Source organism: Pristis pectinata, chromosome 7, assembly GCF_009764475.1.
Source record: "Pristis pectinata isolate sPriPec2 chromosome 7, sPriPec2.1.pri, whole genome shotgun sequence".
Classification (NCBI taxonomy): domain Eukaryota; kingdom Metazoa; phylum Chordata; class Chondrichthyes; order Rhinopristiformes; family Pristidae; genus Pristis; species Pristis pectinata.
Window position 1 is genome coordinate 94803288 of NC_067411.1, and position 14865 is coordinate 94818152.

At 37.4% G+C, this 14865-nt stretch overlaps 1 protein-coding gene across 8 annotated transcripts in view; it reads left to right on the forward strand.

Moving 5' to 3' along the window:
• The window catches only part of fam172a (family with sequence similarity 172 member A), a 365626-nt gene that overhangs the window by 222856 nt on the left and 127905 nt on the right, over window positions 1–14865 (forward strand). For all 8 annotated transcript variants that reach the window (XM_052020321.1, XM_052020323.1, XM_052020320.1 and 5 more), the window contains exon 9: window positions 7685–7801. In XM_052020321.1, coding sequence (XP_051876281.1) covers window positions 7685–7801 — 117 coding nt within the window. The remainder of the gene's footprint in view (window positions 1–7684; window positions 7802–14865) is intronic.

Here is a 14865-nt window from a genome sequence, read left to right on the forward strand (position 1 = left end):
CAAGTACATAAAATTCACATAGAAGAGATTATTCAGGAATTTGAATTAATCTGTTCAAATATATCTTCCAAGTTGATATGCCAGTATTGTTATGGTACACCCTCAGTTAAAGCTTTGACCTAGAATGCAATAACTTCCTTTGGTGGTTTTACCATTTATAACTATTATATTTATTCTGATTAAAGCTATGTGAAAATATTTTTAATACTAAACTTGTTAATTTTTATTGCTAACATTATCCAAATTTAGTTTGCATCTGTGGGTGTGCACACATTCACATTCACACTCACACTGGACTGCAACAGCTTTGAAAGCTGCATATATTTATTGTATTGGACATTACTGAACTAAATATTTTACAAAATGAATGGAAGTGAAAGCAGAAATATAGTGATGGAAAGAATGAAATCCAGTCACAGGTAATGCAGCTTTCCCTCACGCTGGTTCACTAGTGGAACGTATGAAATGGAAAGATCTCAAAATACCAGTAATACTCTTTTTATCTGCTTAATGACATAGAAAAGTTAGATTGGAAGCAAATTTTAATTGAAAATCTATAACAATACGGGAGTTGTCAGTTATGGCATTTTGATTAAATAGAGATAATTGTAAAGTCCCTAAAAAGAATCCTTTAATGCCTCATTGTTCAATCCATTTTCTAAATATTTCTACTGAAAGTGGACACTTAAATTTGTATAGTACCTTTCACAATCCTGGATTGGACTAAAGAACTTTACAACTTTATGAACTAAACTGTAATGCAGGAAGTAAATCTTCTGGACATACAAATGTAGAGCAAAATGTAGAGCAACAGGGTGGTCTAAACACTCTAATAGACCCTAGAACATATGTAAAAACTATAGAATTTAGAAAAAAAGTGCAGATTTTCAGTGCTCTGTGTTAGTTATTCTGGAAAAAAATATTTTGCAGATACCTATCAGTTTTTAATATTTCCTTATGAAACATGATTAAATAGATTTCAGACATTTAAATTTTCAATAGTAGTTTTAAATTAGGTCATTTAGTTAATAAACAACTGGAAATTAAATACTAGTGCTCGTTACCATTTCTCCAATTCTGAATATTAATTCAAATTACTTGATTCAGAATTAGAAATGTTTACATTTATTATCAAATCATTTATAGCAAAGATAAAGCAACAACAAAACATTGAAAGAATGTAAATTCTACTCATCCATTTAATTTTGAAAAAATAAGTGAAACTCCCTTTCCAAAAATATATTTAAGTTGAAATTCCATATTTATAATATTTACAAAAGGTGAATCTCATAAAAAGCTGCTTAAACTTATTGGCAATTAGTTTGGTATTAAATGTGCTTAGTGTCTTTAACAATCAGTCCAGGTAATTCATTGATTAATCTTTACAGCTGTGGAATTTACTGTATTTAGTATGTAATAATTGCTAATATAATTTTGCTGGTACAAATCATCCATGAGTAATCAGATCCAAGTGCTGATGTAATGGATTTTTCTTTCCCTGGTAGGATAATGCCTTTGGCTATAAGAAGTTAATTTCCAATACTGATCTGTGTGCATTAATTTTCAAGCCACTTGCTGGTCATAGTTATGGTAAAGGTTATCAAAGGCATTACAGGGTTATACAGTAGCAATTGGACATTATCTTAAGCAAGGAGAAAACATTATTAATGTGAAAACCACTGTACACAATTGTGACTAGCAAAATTTTCATGAATATTTCTCCCTGAAGGTTTAGAAATAAAGAGGTTAAAAATCAAAAACAGTTTGTTTCCTTTGTTTCTGTTCTCATGAATCCTGACAGATAAATTTCACCAAATTGAGAAGTAATTTTGTAATAATACAATTTGAGAAGCATCATTCAATACTAATAAAGTTATCATATTCATTATACTAAGCAGTAGTTTTAAATTAGATAACTTGTTCAAGAATATCTTTCAAGTTAAAAAAATCATTGATCAGTTCTGTTCTATTGTAAGCAGTTTCCTAAACCAGAATTTTAACTGAACCAACAGTACTGTTGCTACCTGAGTAGATCCAGGAGGTTGGGAATCAAATATATGTTGACTCACCAAAGCCCATGCATCAACTACAAAGCATATCAGGACTTTAATGGAATATTCTATGCTTGCCTGAATGAGAGCATCTTGAACAGCATTCAGGAAAATGCCTGATTGGCAATCTGTCTACTACCCTAAACATTTACTCTGATTGCAATGGTGTACTGTGGCTGCAGTCATTTAGCTAAGCATTTCCCTCTTGACCTTCAACCTGTAACATTAGTTCTGCTTCTCTCTCCATTGATGCTGCTTGACCTGCCAAGTATTTCTGGTATTTTCTGATTTATTTGAGATTTCAGTATATTGCAAGAAGCGAGTAATGGAGGAAATGTGTTCATCTTTCCTGAACTAGCAATATCATTGATTATTTACTGGCATTGAGACAATTCAAATCCCTGTAACTTATTTTATAAACTTCTTTCATGCTTTCTTGATGAAGGTGACAGAAATTGGCCCTTTGCCTAATGTTAGCACTTCACTGGATGTTAGAAAGCCTGGAGCTGTCCAGAGGTTCCACAGCTTTCCAGTGACACCAGTAATCAATGCAGTCTCCTAATAAGAAATGCATTTAAATATCAGTTGAGTAAGTCAGGAAATTACATCATATGCAGGGTTGGCCTTTGGGTGAAAAAATGTTCCCGGACGCATAGCTCACTGTGGGGCTCAGGTGCACTGTTTTCATCCTCCCACTGTAATCATTGCAGTTATATTTTGAAGTACTGAACTTTGTTGGAGATCAACTATAACTAACAATCATTAATTAGATAGGCTACCTATAAATGTGGCCAAGATAAAATAACTAATTATATATTTTATATTCAGTTGCATGTACTTTATGAAACCACACACAATATCCTCAGTCACATTCATCTGTTGTGCACTAAAATGTTTGTCTCAGATGTTATTGTTTATTATTTAATCATTATGACTTTATCTCTTTGCATTTGTAGGTATCAAAGTATATGCATATATAAATGTCACCTTTGCATGGATGATAAAATACATAGAACTACAGGATGTTGGGATGTGGGTTTACCCACTATTTTCCATGTGGTGATTTCATTAGTTTGAACACGCTGTCAATGAAAAATGTTGATCAAGGCCAAATACTACCCTCTAATGAGGCTGATATCCAGAACTGCATGCATGCACCTGCCTGTCAGGCAGAGAAAGATCTGCTTAAGCAATTGTCCTTAGCCAATGTTATTAATCAAATGGAAATATAAATGCAGTAACATCAGGACTATCATCTATACATGCTTCTTATAGCAGGGTGCAAAATGTGTTGAAATTTTCAATAGTGTGCTCTTCATCAACAAATTCAAAATTTCAATTCTCAAAAAGTTTATACTGAAAAATGTTTTAATTTTCTGGTGAAAGCTTTAAATTGAAGGATTATTTTTGTGAATGTTGTTCTCAAAATGGAGTCACCCCAATGGGAATACGTAATGAGAAAACAGGTGTGCTTTCCACGACTTTTTCCTTCTGTTAAGTGAATAACAAATATGTGGGGAGTGTGCCAAACATTTCCAAATGTGCCTATCTGATGACTGAGATCTTGCATCAGGAGCCGTAATTGTAACAGTTACCTTTCCAAATACCCTTTCTTCTCTGGGACTAGCTAGATGAGTTAGCTGGTCTTTCACTGCTGGTCATTTTCTGATATTATCCCCAGGTAAATCGTTTCCCTGTGATTTAATAAATTATTATTTTGCAGAAAGGAAGGCCATGTAATGTATTATGTGTCAAGAATTAGACAAGTTGGAAATTTTCTATCCATACAATTTTCTATTAACTGTTAATGCATGAGTTTTAATTTTGGTGATGCTCCATTGCTTATTATTGACGTTTTTAGCATAACATCTTTGCCTTAGTCTTTGTATCTACTTTCAGTTTGATAACATTGCATAGTGTGAGGTCACTACTTATTATGCTTCCTTTTCCTAGTCTTATTATTGGTCTTTTTGTAAAGAGTTAGCTACATTTTCTGCTTTTTATTTTTATCTGACAAACATTCCATTTGGTAGAATAGTTTAATTTTACTTTGCTTATAGCTGTATGTTTCATGCAAAATGGGAAGAGGAAGTTATTGCTGCCCTATCCTGGCTATAATAATAAATCATAACTTATCATCCCGTAAGCCAGATAACTATCCTATTGAGTGCATGTGAATCCACATCTTTAGTTTAAACATTGCATATCCCAGTGGTCATCAATATAGAATTGCTTTTCCTTCCTTGTGTTAGACAAACTTTGTGAAAACTAAGGAGAATACTGACCTTTGGTTCAAAGCACAGGAACGTTGTCTTATCCTGTTGCTATACTATACAGATGGCCCTGTTAGAATAATTGAAGAAACCTGTTACTTTATAAGGGGCAGTGAATATCAATAAAAGCCTTTCCTTTCAGCTTCCAAGTGCAGTTGCTAGATGTATAAAATAGAACAATAGGAAAGTGAGGTATATTCTGTATTTTGTAGATTTTCATAAAATAATATTTACTCTGCATCCAAAAAAGCATTCTGCTATTGGAATTTAGATCCCGATGCATTATTTTCTCATAGCTGTAACAGAAAATGAATATTCAGCAATTTACATATATACAGTACCTTTATATTTTCATGTCATTAGCGATCAAATTCCAGTAAATAAATGTTATTTTTAGAGTATGGTTTATAAATATTGAGAATAACAGGTAGTCGGGATTATAATCTAATCAGGGTTTTAGGATACAACAAAGAGGGGAGTTTATGACCTTCATCTAAAACAGGAGATTAAATAGTAATGTTGAAATCACTCCAGTATATTCATTATTTTTATATACTGCTTTAACTTTATATTGTCTGTATGATAACTGCAGTGAATCAGTTAACTCCAATGCCTAGAAATTTGAATGCATTGCACTGTCTTATTTCAACTCTGTGCAAATGAAAATTGATTTAACATAGAATAAATTATGTTTGTGACCATTTCTAGGTCAAATCACAGCAATTGTGAAATTTGACTGGGCACTTCCAATCATCATTTACCCTTGCAACTAGAATATAATTTCTGCCTCAGTGCACAAGCAACAATATCATTCTTAGAGTATTTCTCCTTTAGGAGCACTGTAGGGGAATTTGGACCACATTATCCTGGGGAGATCTCAGGACATTCCCGCAGACAATACACTCTTAATCTGACTTGGGAGGCTGGCAGGCAAATGAGAAACTTACCTGAAACATTGGAATGGTCCCACGACACTCCCGATCATCTGTCTGCACTGCGATCTCCCAATCTGCAACCTCAACTCTCTGCCTAATGCTGGCCCTCCTCCCACAATGCTCTCTGGGCAATTCCCCCTGATGTTGCAGATCTGCCTACCTCCCCTAATGTCACTGGTGGGCCTAATCCTACCCGTATGCTCTGCACCCAAAACAACACACCCTTCGCCCCCCCCGCCCCCTGACTCCCCCACTCACCCCACTCACCCACCAACCACAAGCCCAATTGGGCCTGTGCCAACCTCCGGAGCCCAGCCTCAGGAGAACTTACTAAACTGACTTGCTTATTACAAAACAGAAGTAACCAAGCAGAAGGAGGTCATTTTCCCCATTGGCTCCAAGCAGAGGAATCCTATCAGTTCCTATCATTCTAACTCTTATTTCCCCATAAGCTATTCTCTCACATGCCCATCAACTTCCCTCTGATTTTATTTTTAGCCACTTACTACACTAAGGGCAAGTTACAATAGCCAATTAACCAATCAGCACATCACCAGGATGTGGGACAAAAACCAAGAACCCTGGGGAACCTCACACACACAGGGGTGAAAGTGTAAACTCCACACAGACAGCACCTGAGGACACGATTGAATGCAAGTCACTGGAGCTGTGAGGCAGCAGCAGAAATTGCTGCAAAACCGTGCCATTCAGAAGAGTACCAGGAGGCACATTTTTATGCTCATAAACTTGCATCCCCTGGTAACCTGTGACCAGGCTCTTCAGTCACAAGCAAATTTTGATGATCTGGAGTACGGCCCAAAATGGTCATTGTTCCAATGAAGTAATGCAATTTCAGAGTACCCTTTAGCATACAAGAGTATTTCAAAGCATGTCAGACTCTGATAATCATTCGAGGTAATTACTAATTATTAACTATCAGTCTTAGTTTATTGAGGGAACTTAATGATAAAATCCATTAAGTATTATAAATAATATCACTAACAGTGTTTGAAAATGATTTTATTTTTACATTTTAATTGCACCCATATTCAGGCCGATAGATGGGGATCTCCATTTTCAGAAGTCATGCTTTAATGATCAGTTACCTTAAATGTTCAGTTACTGCATTGTTTACTGAGCTTTGTTTCCAATCCAGCTGAGAAGCACCAGGTTTTAAAACACACTCATATCCTATTATTTTGTATATGATTGTCCTTTTCCATAACTATTCTAAATCTGATGGTATTATGATCAATCATCCCCAAATGTTTCCTCATTAAAGCATAATCCACCAACCACATTTCATTCCCCAGATGAAAATAGCACTGAACACTTCCTTACTGGGCTGGAAGTACAATCATCCTGGCTCCTTTACTTAGTTAAGAACTATAGTAAGCGAAATATGGATTTTTCCTTTGTTGCTTTATCATAATCTTGATGAATTGATTGAAAATATATCCTGAGGAAAAAAATATATATATTAAAATTGACAGAAGTCCCCTATGGTGCTTGGATGTCAACCAGACATGTTATTACAGGGGCCTTATTATCACCCAGGATTGTTAAACGTTTTGAATTGTAATTTTCTGAGTTACTTACAATATAACCTGCACCATTCTCCATTTGAAATCACTCGTTAAAGAGCTGTTTACTCAAGGCAACATAAGCTTGAAAGTTAGATTTTAGTACCCATGCTCTATCTTAAACTGTAACACATTCTTGGAGACCATTCAGCTGATCAGGTCCGTGCTAGCTCTTAGGAGAGCAATCCCAATAACCCCATTGATACCCTCCTCACTTTTGTGTATTTCCACAACTTATTTTCTCTCACACATGCTCATAAACTTCCCTTTGATACTTTTCCCATTAACTTGCAGCAAGGAGTAATTTGCAGTAGACATTTAACCTATAATCAAGTTTTTGGGATGAGGGAGGAAACCAGAGCAATCAAAGGAATCACGTGAGATCATTGTGAAAAACACAAACTCTGCACAGACTGAAACAGAATCAGGATGAAACCTGGGTCCCTGGCACTGTGAGGCAGCAACCGATCTATTGTACCACTGTGCCGTCTCCAATCAACCCACCAGCTTTGGAATGTGGGAGGAAACCAGGGCATCTGGAGGAAACCCATGTGGTCATGCAAAGAGCATGTACAATACATCATACACTAACAAAAAGCATTTAAAAAACAAAATTTTGATCAGAAAAGCATTGGGTCTGAGAACATTTTTTTCTTTGGGTTTTCTTCATTATTATCTTTGGGTATTGGAAAGTCCTTTGATCAATTGTTTATCATTCCTTGGCAGTGGTTCTTTTGAATTAAAAGAAATATTCTTGGCCCTACAGCTGTTCAACCATTATTGAAGATGTGAAGTCATTGCTGATAGACTTGGCCTCATTTAAAGTGCTTTATTTACTCTAGATGATTCAGCGGGAAGCAGAAGTGAAAAACAAAGTGGTTTCGGTGGCATTGACAGATTCTGTCCATAATGTATGGCACCAAGAAGCTGGGAAATCTGTCCTGGATTGGATGCAGGAGGTAAGACTCTTTCTTCTAAGATTCAACCAAATCCACGTCACAGTCTTGACCCAGAATTAAATGGAGAGGAAAAGGTAAAGGAGATGCTGTGATCAGTATATAGGTCAGGAAAACTACTGTAAGGTAGTATAATCTCTTATGATAAAAAAAGTATTTTTGAGACCGTCCCATGGACATGATAAGTGGCTTGCAGCGTGTTGTCAGTCCGTCGTCAGTTTCTATGTTTAGGAATTGCTTTTTGGCAATCAGCGGTTATGAAGTTAAGATAAGTGTAAATCAACCATGATCGACAGTGAAACCTGTACAAATGGACACGGTAAAACTGGACATGGGTTCACTTCCAAATGATTTGCACTTTAATAGATACAAGTTGCATAATGAAATCATGGACATTTGCAAAGTATAAACTGTAGGCAATTTTAAGGGCATCAAGTTAATTTACAACTTAAAACATGGGGCAGGTGGGCAAGTAGGAGATGGTAACTAATGGGAAAAAAAATACATGTTTTATGGAATAGGGATATCTTTACCCAGCATCCAAAGTGACAGTGAATTATTTTATGGCTCTGATCCAGGGATAGAGCTCCTCCTCCGCCACACACGATACTTGGTTTAAAAATAAATACCATTCCAAATATTGCACTGGTGTTACGAACCAGCAACAAAAGAAACACATCGAGTCATGTATAAGTGTTAGAAATTATTTTATTAATAACTACTTATAATAAGTAAAAAATAAAAATTAAAATGTTAGATATTAAACATTAACCCCCAAAACTAAACCTGAAGTGTGTGTGTGGCAAATTCCCAAACTCCAAGTCCAGGAATAGTTCTCAAAGTTCAGTTTAGCAAGCCATAAGGTGAAACATGAGCAAAGGCTTTTGCAAAACCACCGTTGACTGAAGAGAAAATGTAGAGAGAGAATAGAGAGAAATTACGAAATCCAAATGTTCCACGATGGAACCCATATGGCACCTCCGTCACTGATGATCTCCACTGCTTTGTTCCGAAGTATCTGCCACCCCAAAAGGCATTTGAGACGTGGCCGTCCACACAAATACCTGTTCCCTTCTACAGGTTAACGACAAAGTGGATTCCAGTAGATTATTCCAAAAATCCTTACGTGGATTGTAGTGACAGACACAGTTATTGTTTTTCATCCATCGATACAGAGAACAGCAGGCAGTATCTCTCTTTCTCCTCTCTCTCCTTCTGACTGAACCAAAATGTCAGTATGTCTTTATCTCCTGTTGTTGTCGTAATAACGTCACACACACACACACACACACACACACACACACACACACAATACTGTACTATGTCTTAAAGGAACATTCACCAAATAGTAACCTAATCCGTAACACTGGGCAGTGGGTGCCCAACTTTCCTGGATTGACTTCTACATTCTAAATCAAGACATGAGTCTATAGGGCTAGCCTCAAGCAGCCCAAGAAGTCTTTATACTTCTGGTGTGTTTTTAGTTAAGCAGTGAAAACACTGCATGTCCTGCTGGTGTGTCCTCTCTCCGTTATGTCATTTTCACCCAGTTGAACAGCTGCAAACACATGCAAGGTCAGGAGAGTCGGTGTTAGCATTCATGAGATGTTCTGAGACAGGGCAAGAACATTTCCCAGAAGTAAGGATTGGCTCTGAAAAAGGGAGGTGTGGCTCTTGGTTTTGGGTATGCCATGAAGGTTGGGTCTTAGCTTTTTGGTGGGGCAGTATCTTTGAAATTGGTGACATTCAAAGTTTTAGCCAGGGGAATGGGGACTCGGGTAAAGATGGAGCTTGAGAAATGAGATCTCAAAGAAAGAGAAGAGCCCAACAGAAAGTGAAAGATACTGAGAGTTAGGAGATTGAGACCTGAAGGTAATGAGGTGAATCAATGACAAGGGTGCCATCATTATTTGCAAAGTTAAATGGAATGAAAACAGTACTAGCCAGTAAAGCAGAGGAATCAAAGGAGAAAGGAGAAGAAAGGTTCTTGAATTTTCAGAATGTGGGATCCTTCATTGCACACAACTAATGAGTTGAAGAGATATATAACGTGAAAGGGAAAGAAGTAAATACCCGAAAAGGAGGAATATAAAAAGATTTAAGGGTTGCAGAAGAGACCATGGAGCTGGAAATAAAGCCTGTGATTCTTTCACTCTTTGCCTGCCAAAGGCTGCTGGCTTTTTGGTTTTTGGGACTTAGAACATAGAACAGTACAGCACTGGTCAGGCCATTCGGCCCATGATGTTGTGCCGATCTTGATGCCAATTTATACTAAATGTCCTCCTGTGTATAGTCCATATCCCTCCATTCCATATTCATGTGTTTCTCTAAAAGCCTCTTAAACTCCACTGCTTCCACCACTAACCCTGGTAACCCATTCCAGGTACCTACCACTCTGCATAAAAAAACCTGCCCTTCGCGTCACCTTTAAACTTCCCCCCTCTAACCTTAAAAGCATGTCCTCTGGTGTTTGACATTTCTACTGTGGGGAAAAGATTCCATGCCTCTCATAATTTTAAAAACCTCTATCAGGTCTCCCCTCAGCTTCTGACACTCTAGGGAGAACAACCCAAGTTTATCCAACCTTTCCTTATAGCTCATACCCTCTAGTCCAGGCAGCATCCTGGTGAACCTCTTCTGCATTTTCTCCACAGTCTCCACATTCTTCCTATAATGGGGCAACCAGAACTGCACACAACAAGTGTGGTATGACTAAAGTTTTATATAGCTGCAGCATGACTTCCTTAATCTTATACTCAACACGCCTACCAAAGAATGCAAGCATGCCATACACCATCTTTACCACCTTATTCACTTGGGTACCCTTTTTCTGTGAACTGTGGACCTGAACCCTAAGATCCTTCTGTATCTCAATGGATAAGGGGCCTACCATTAACTGTATACTTTCTCCTTTCATTTGACCTCCCAAAGTGCAACACCTCACACTTGCCTGAATTAAACTCCATCCACCACTTCTTTGCCCATACCTGTAACTAATCTATATCCTGCTCTATTCTTTACACTGTCCTTTACACTGTCCACAACTTCACCAATCCTGGTGTCATCTGCAAACTTGTTAATCCACATTTTCAACCAAATCATTGATATATATCACAAACAACAGAGGTCCTAGCACCGATCCTTGCGGAACACATACAGAGTAGTTCCTGGTGAAAAAAATATTATATCCTATATAGGGAATCCAACTCTTAAAAGGTAAAGATGTTTAATATGCTTTATGGTCTGATTAAATTTCACATAATTGTGCTTTGCATGGTCAGATGCCATGTGCATAGAATGTCATGTGATCAAACATCTAGCAATGCCTCCAAACAAAACTGCCAACTGTAACCGAGCAGCATTTTAAACTTCAGTCTGTTGAACAATGCCAAATCCAACTTCAGATGTGAAATCCACTTTTTCGTCTGTGCTTGCATTTAAGATAAGTGTAGAACTATCGGGTGTGGAGGATGAAAGCAGTACATGAGAAAAGCATCAATAAAAACACTGGACTGAAAATGTAAGAACGATTGTAGAGGACAGGAGATCGAAAAGTAACCTTTGGTGGATCTCGCATCCCTTCACTACCATGTAGAGCACTGATAAACTGGTAACAGCTCCCAGTCACTCTTCAACATTTCAAGCATGAGCAGCTGGGGCATGTGGAAGGAGGGTTTCCTGGAAAAGAATGCACTGGCTATTAATCAACCCCAATTTGTCTGGTTTCTGCTGGTCACTCTGGCCCTATAGCTGCTATCTTGATGTGTAACAGATTCCAGGATCAGGAAATCCTTCTTCAGTGGAATAGAACCCTTGGATGATAATGAACTGAGAAACCCAAGAAATCAAAAATAGATCAGGCATCATATCCTACTGGCACACTGCAATAGGAAAGGCAGAGCTCCTGAATGTGAAATATCTTATTAATTGTATCAGTAAGTTCCTCTCATATGTGACCAATTGCTGTATATTTGTTTTATTCATTTATTCAAGGTGGTGATAGTTAACTGATTAAATCAGTCTACAACACCACCTACTGGCCAGGGGTTCATAAATCCATAATTACAGGGATCTGTTTACATACAGAATTTTCATTCTAAATGCTTACAAATACTGTTTTAATGTTAAACGTCAATTTTAAATGTGCACAGACATTGTGCTAACAGAAAGTCTGGACACACACAAGAATCTTCATCATATGATCTCAAGTTTATTTTTAGACATATTTTCTTTCCAGAATTACAGTAACATAGATCTTTTTATCATTTTCACACAAAAGAAGATCTTAGTTTTGCCATGCAAATTAAAACTGTTTCCTTTGCTCTCAACCAAATGATGTTTTATGTTAGAGAAAGAACAGATGTGAACCCATGATAATTGTAACAAAAATGCCAGCACACACCAGCGTTTGGACTGCTCAGAATTTGTAAGGGATCTTCCATGGTAATGTATTAGCAGTAGATTGGATAGTGTGGTTACTTGGAACACTAATTTTACCTCTGGGATCTGGTCTTAAATCCATTCCAGACAAAAGGAATTAAAGTCTATCCTCTCTTATAGCCTTTAAGGGTTCCAAGCAAAATATACTTGAACAGTCTCAATCTAGTTCCCAGTTGATGTAAGTACATGGCATAAAACAGTGCTCATAATTCATATTGGCATCAAGAATATATAGAGAATATTCCTTTGGAACTGTGAGTAACCAGATCTCTTTCAAGAATGGGAAGCATCCATTAAGATCTGCAGTGAATTTTATGAACACAATAAACCAAAGAATGTACTGCTGGCAACATGGCATTGTTTTCATTATCCATCTTTAACTGTTTAAATATGTTAAGGGTGGAAAAATACTTGAATGTTGTATCATATAAAATCTTATTAAACATTTTGTGTTCATGGGATAAGGCTAAAGGTCAAGGTTCCTATGATGATTAAGTGCTAGAATTTATACTTTTATTGCAATTCATGAGTTCTTATAATATCAGACTGCTGAAAGCCTATTCCATTTTGGATGTATGTTTCAACTGCACCTTGTATCAACCCCGTAACAACTCTTAAACATAAAAAAAAGGTTATATTATTTTCCTGTTTTTGTGGCTCTTTCTATAAAGACGTTTTACCTGCATTGACTTTGCCTCTCTGCTTTATACTTTTGAAATGTTTATGTCCTGCCAAAAGGAAAATCAATTTCATTAACCATTCACCATAAATACATTTCTCAACCCAGGGGAGCTGGCTGGTTAACCCATTCTGCATTCTCCCAAGTACAGCAGAAGCCATTCTATTTAGTATTATGATTCAAGACTCTTGCACTGTCGTAAATGTCCCAAGCTGTTGCAGAAATTGCTTACCAACAGTCTTGTTACCTTTAATATACTGTTCCTTTGATTTTCCTGTTGTATGTTCCTGTGTTATGGTAATAATAACATTACTGCCTGTGGTTTCATGTCTGCTCATGCAGCTGTGCACCCATCTGTTTACAAATGAATTTGTATCTCCAGATGTTCATCATTTCCAGTGCTAACAGAATACTCAGACATCAATATTTTGGATCCACCAAGTTTCAAGTATCTTTTTCTTATATAAAAACAAAACAAGAGATAAATATGAGTCCATTTTTATTTTCCTTCCATTATTTGCTTTTTTCCCCCTTTCTCCTCCTAACCCCTTCCATTGTTACCACGCTCCCTTTCATTTCCATCTTGTTAGGAACTTCTCAGATCTTTGTCTTTACTATACTCCTGCTGCTGTTCCAAGCTCAACATAGATAAGATGGCAGCTTTCCTCTGTGCCTCTGTTGAGTGCATCGTTACACGGAACAATCCAAAATTCCCCACGCTATTCACTTGCTGACTGTCCTGCAATATCTTCTGGCCAGGGACAAACCTTGCCAATCTCTTCCTAGAAAATCACACCACTCCCACTGCTGACCCTGTGGATTACCAATTAACCCATCTCTCCACAATTCCTTCCCATGCAATGCCAATGCAACTGTAATCACCAAGCTACATCTTGGTCTATCTCTTCACGTACAGGTAGGTTAATTTGGGGGTTTAAAATGGGTGGCGCAGACTCATTGGGCCGGAAGGGCCTGTTACCACGCTGTAAATAAAATTTTAAAAAAAATTTATTCCTCTGGCAGTTATTCTCCAGTTATTTGTAGCCTTCTTATCTCCTCTTCACTACTTACTTCCTTACCTATCCCTTTCAACAGCAAATTTAGCAACCATATTTTGGATACCTTCATCCAAGTCAGTTGTAAAAATGGTAAAAAGTTATGATCCCAGATGTTAGGTTCTCCTTAATATCTAATAAAAGTCAATCAAATCTTCTAATTTCCAGAATGTAAAGCTTGTTTTTTGTAAACTCTTATCATGATTTTAAGCCTTGGATATAATTTGATGTTAACCTGCCATAAGGCCATAAGACCATAAGACATAGGAGCAGAATTAAGCCATTTGGCCCATCAAGTCTGCTCCGCCATTCGATCATGGCTGATTTATTTTTCCCTCTCAACCCCATTCTCCTGCCATCTCCCCATAACATTTGACACCCTTACTAATCAAGAACCTATCAACCTCCGCTTTAAATATACCCAATGACTTGATCTCCACAGCCATCTGTGGCAATTAATTCCACAGATTCACCACCGTCTGGCTAAAGAAATTCCTCCTCATCTCTGTTCTAAAAGGAACGTCCTTCTATTCTGTGGCTGTGCCCTCTGCTCCGAGACTCTCCCACAACTGGGAACATTCTCTCCATGTCCACTCTATCCAGGCCTTTCAATATTCAGTAGGTTTCAATGAGATCCCCTCATCCTTCTAAACTCCAGTGAGTACAGGCCCAGAGCCATCAAACGCTCCTCACACGTTAACCCTTTCATTCCCGGGATCATTCTTGTAAGCCTCCTCTGAACCCTCTCCAATTCCAGCACATCCTTCCTTAGATATGTGGCCCAAAACTGCTCACAATACTCCAAATGTGGTCTGACCAATGCCTTATAAAGCCTCAACATTACATCCTTCCTTTTATATTCTAGTCTTCTTGAAATGAATGCTAACATTGCA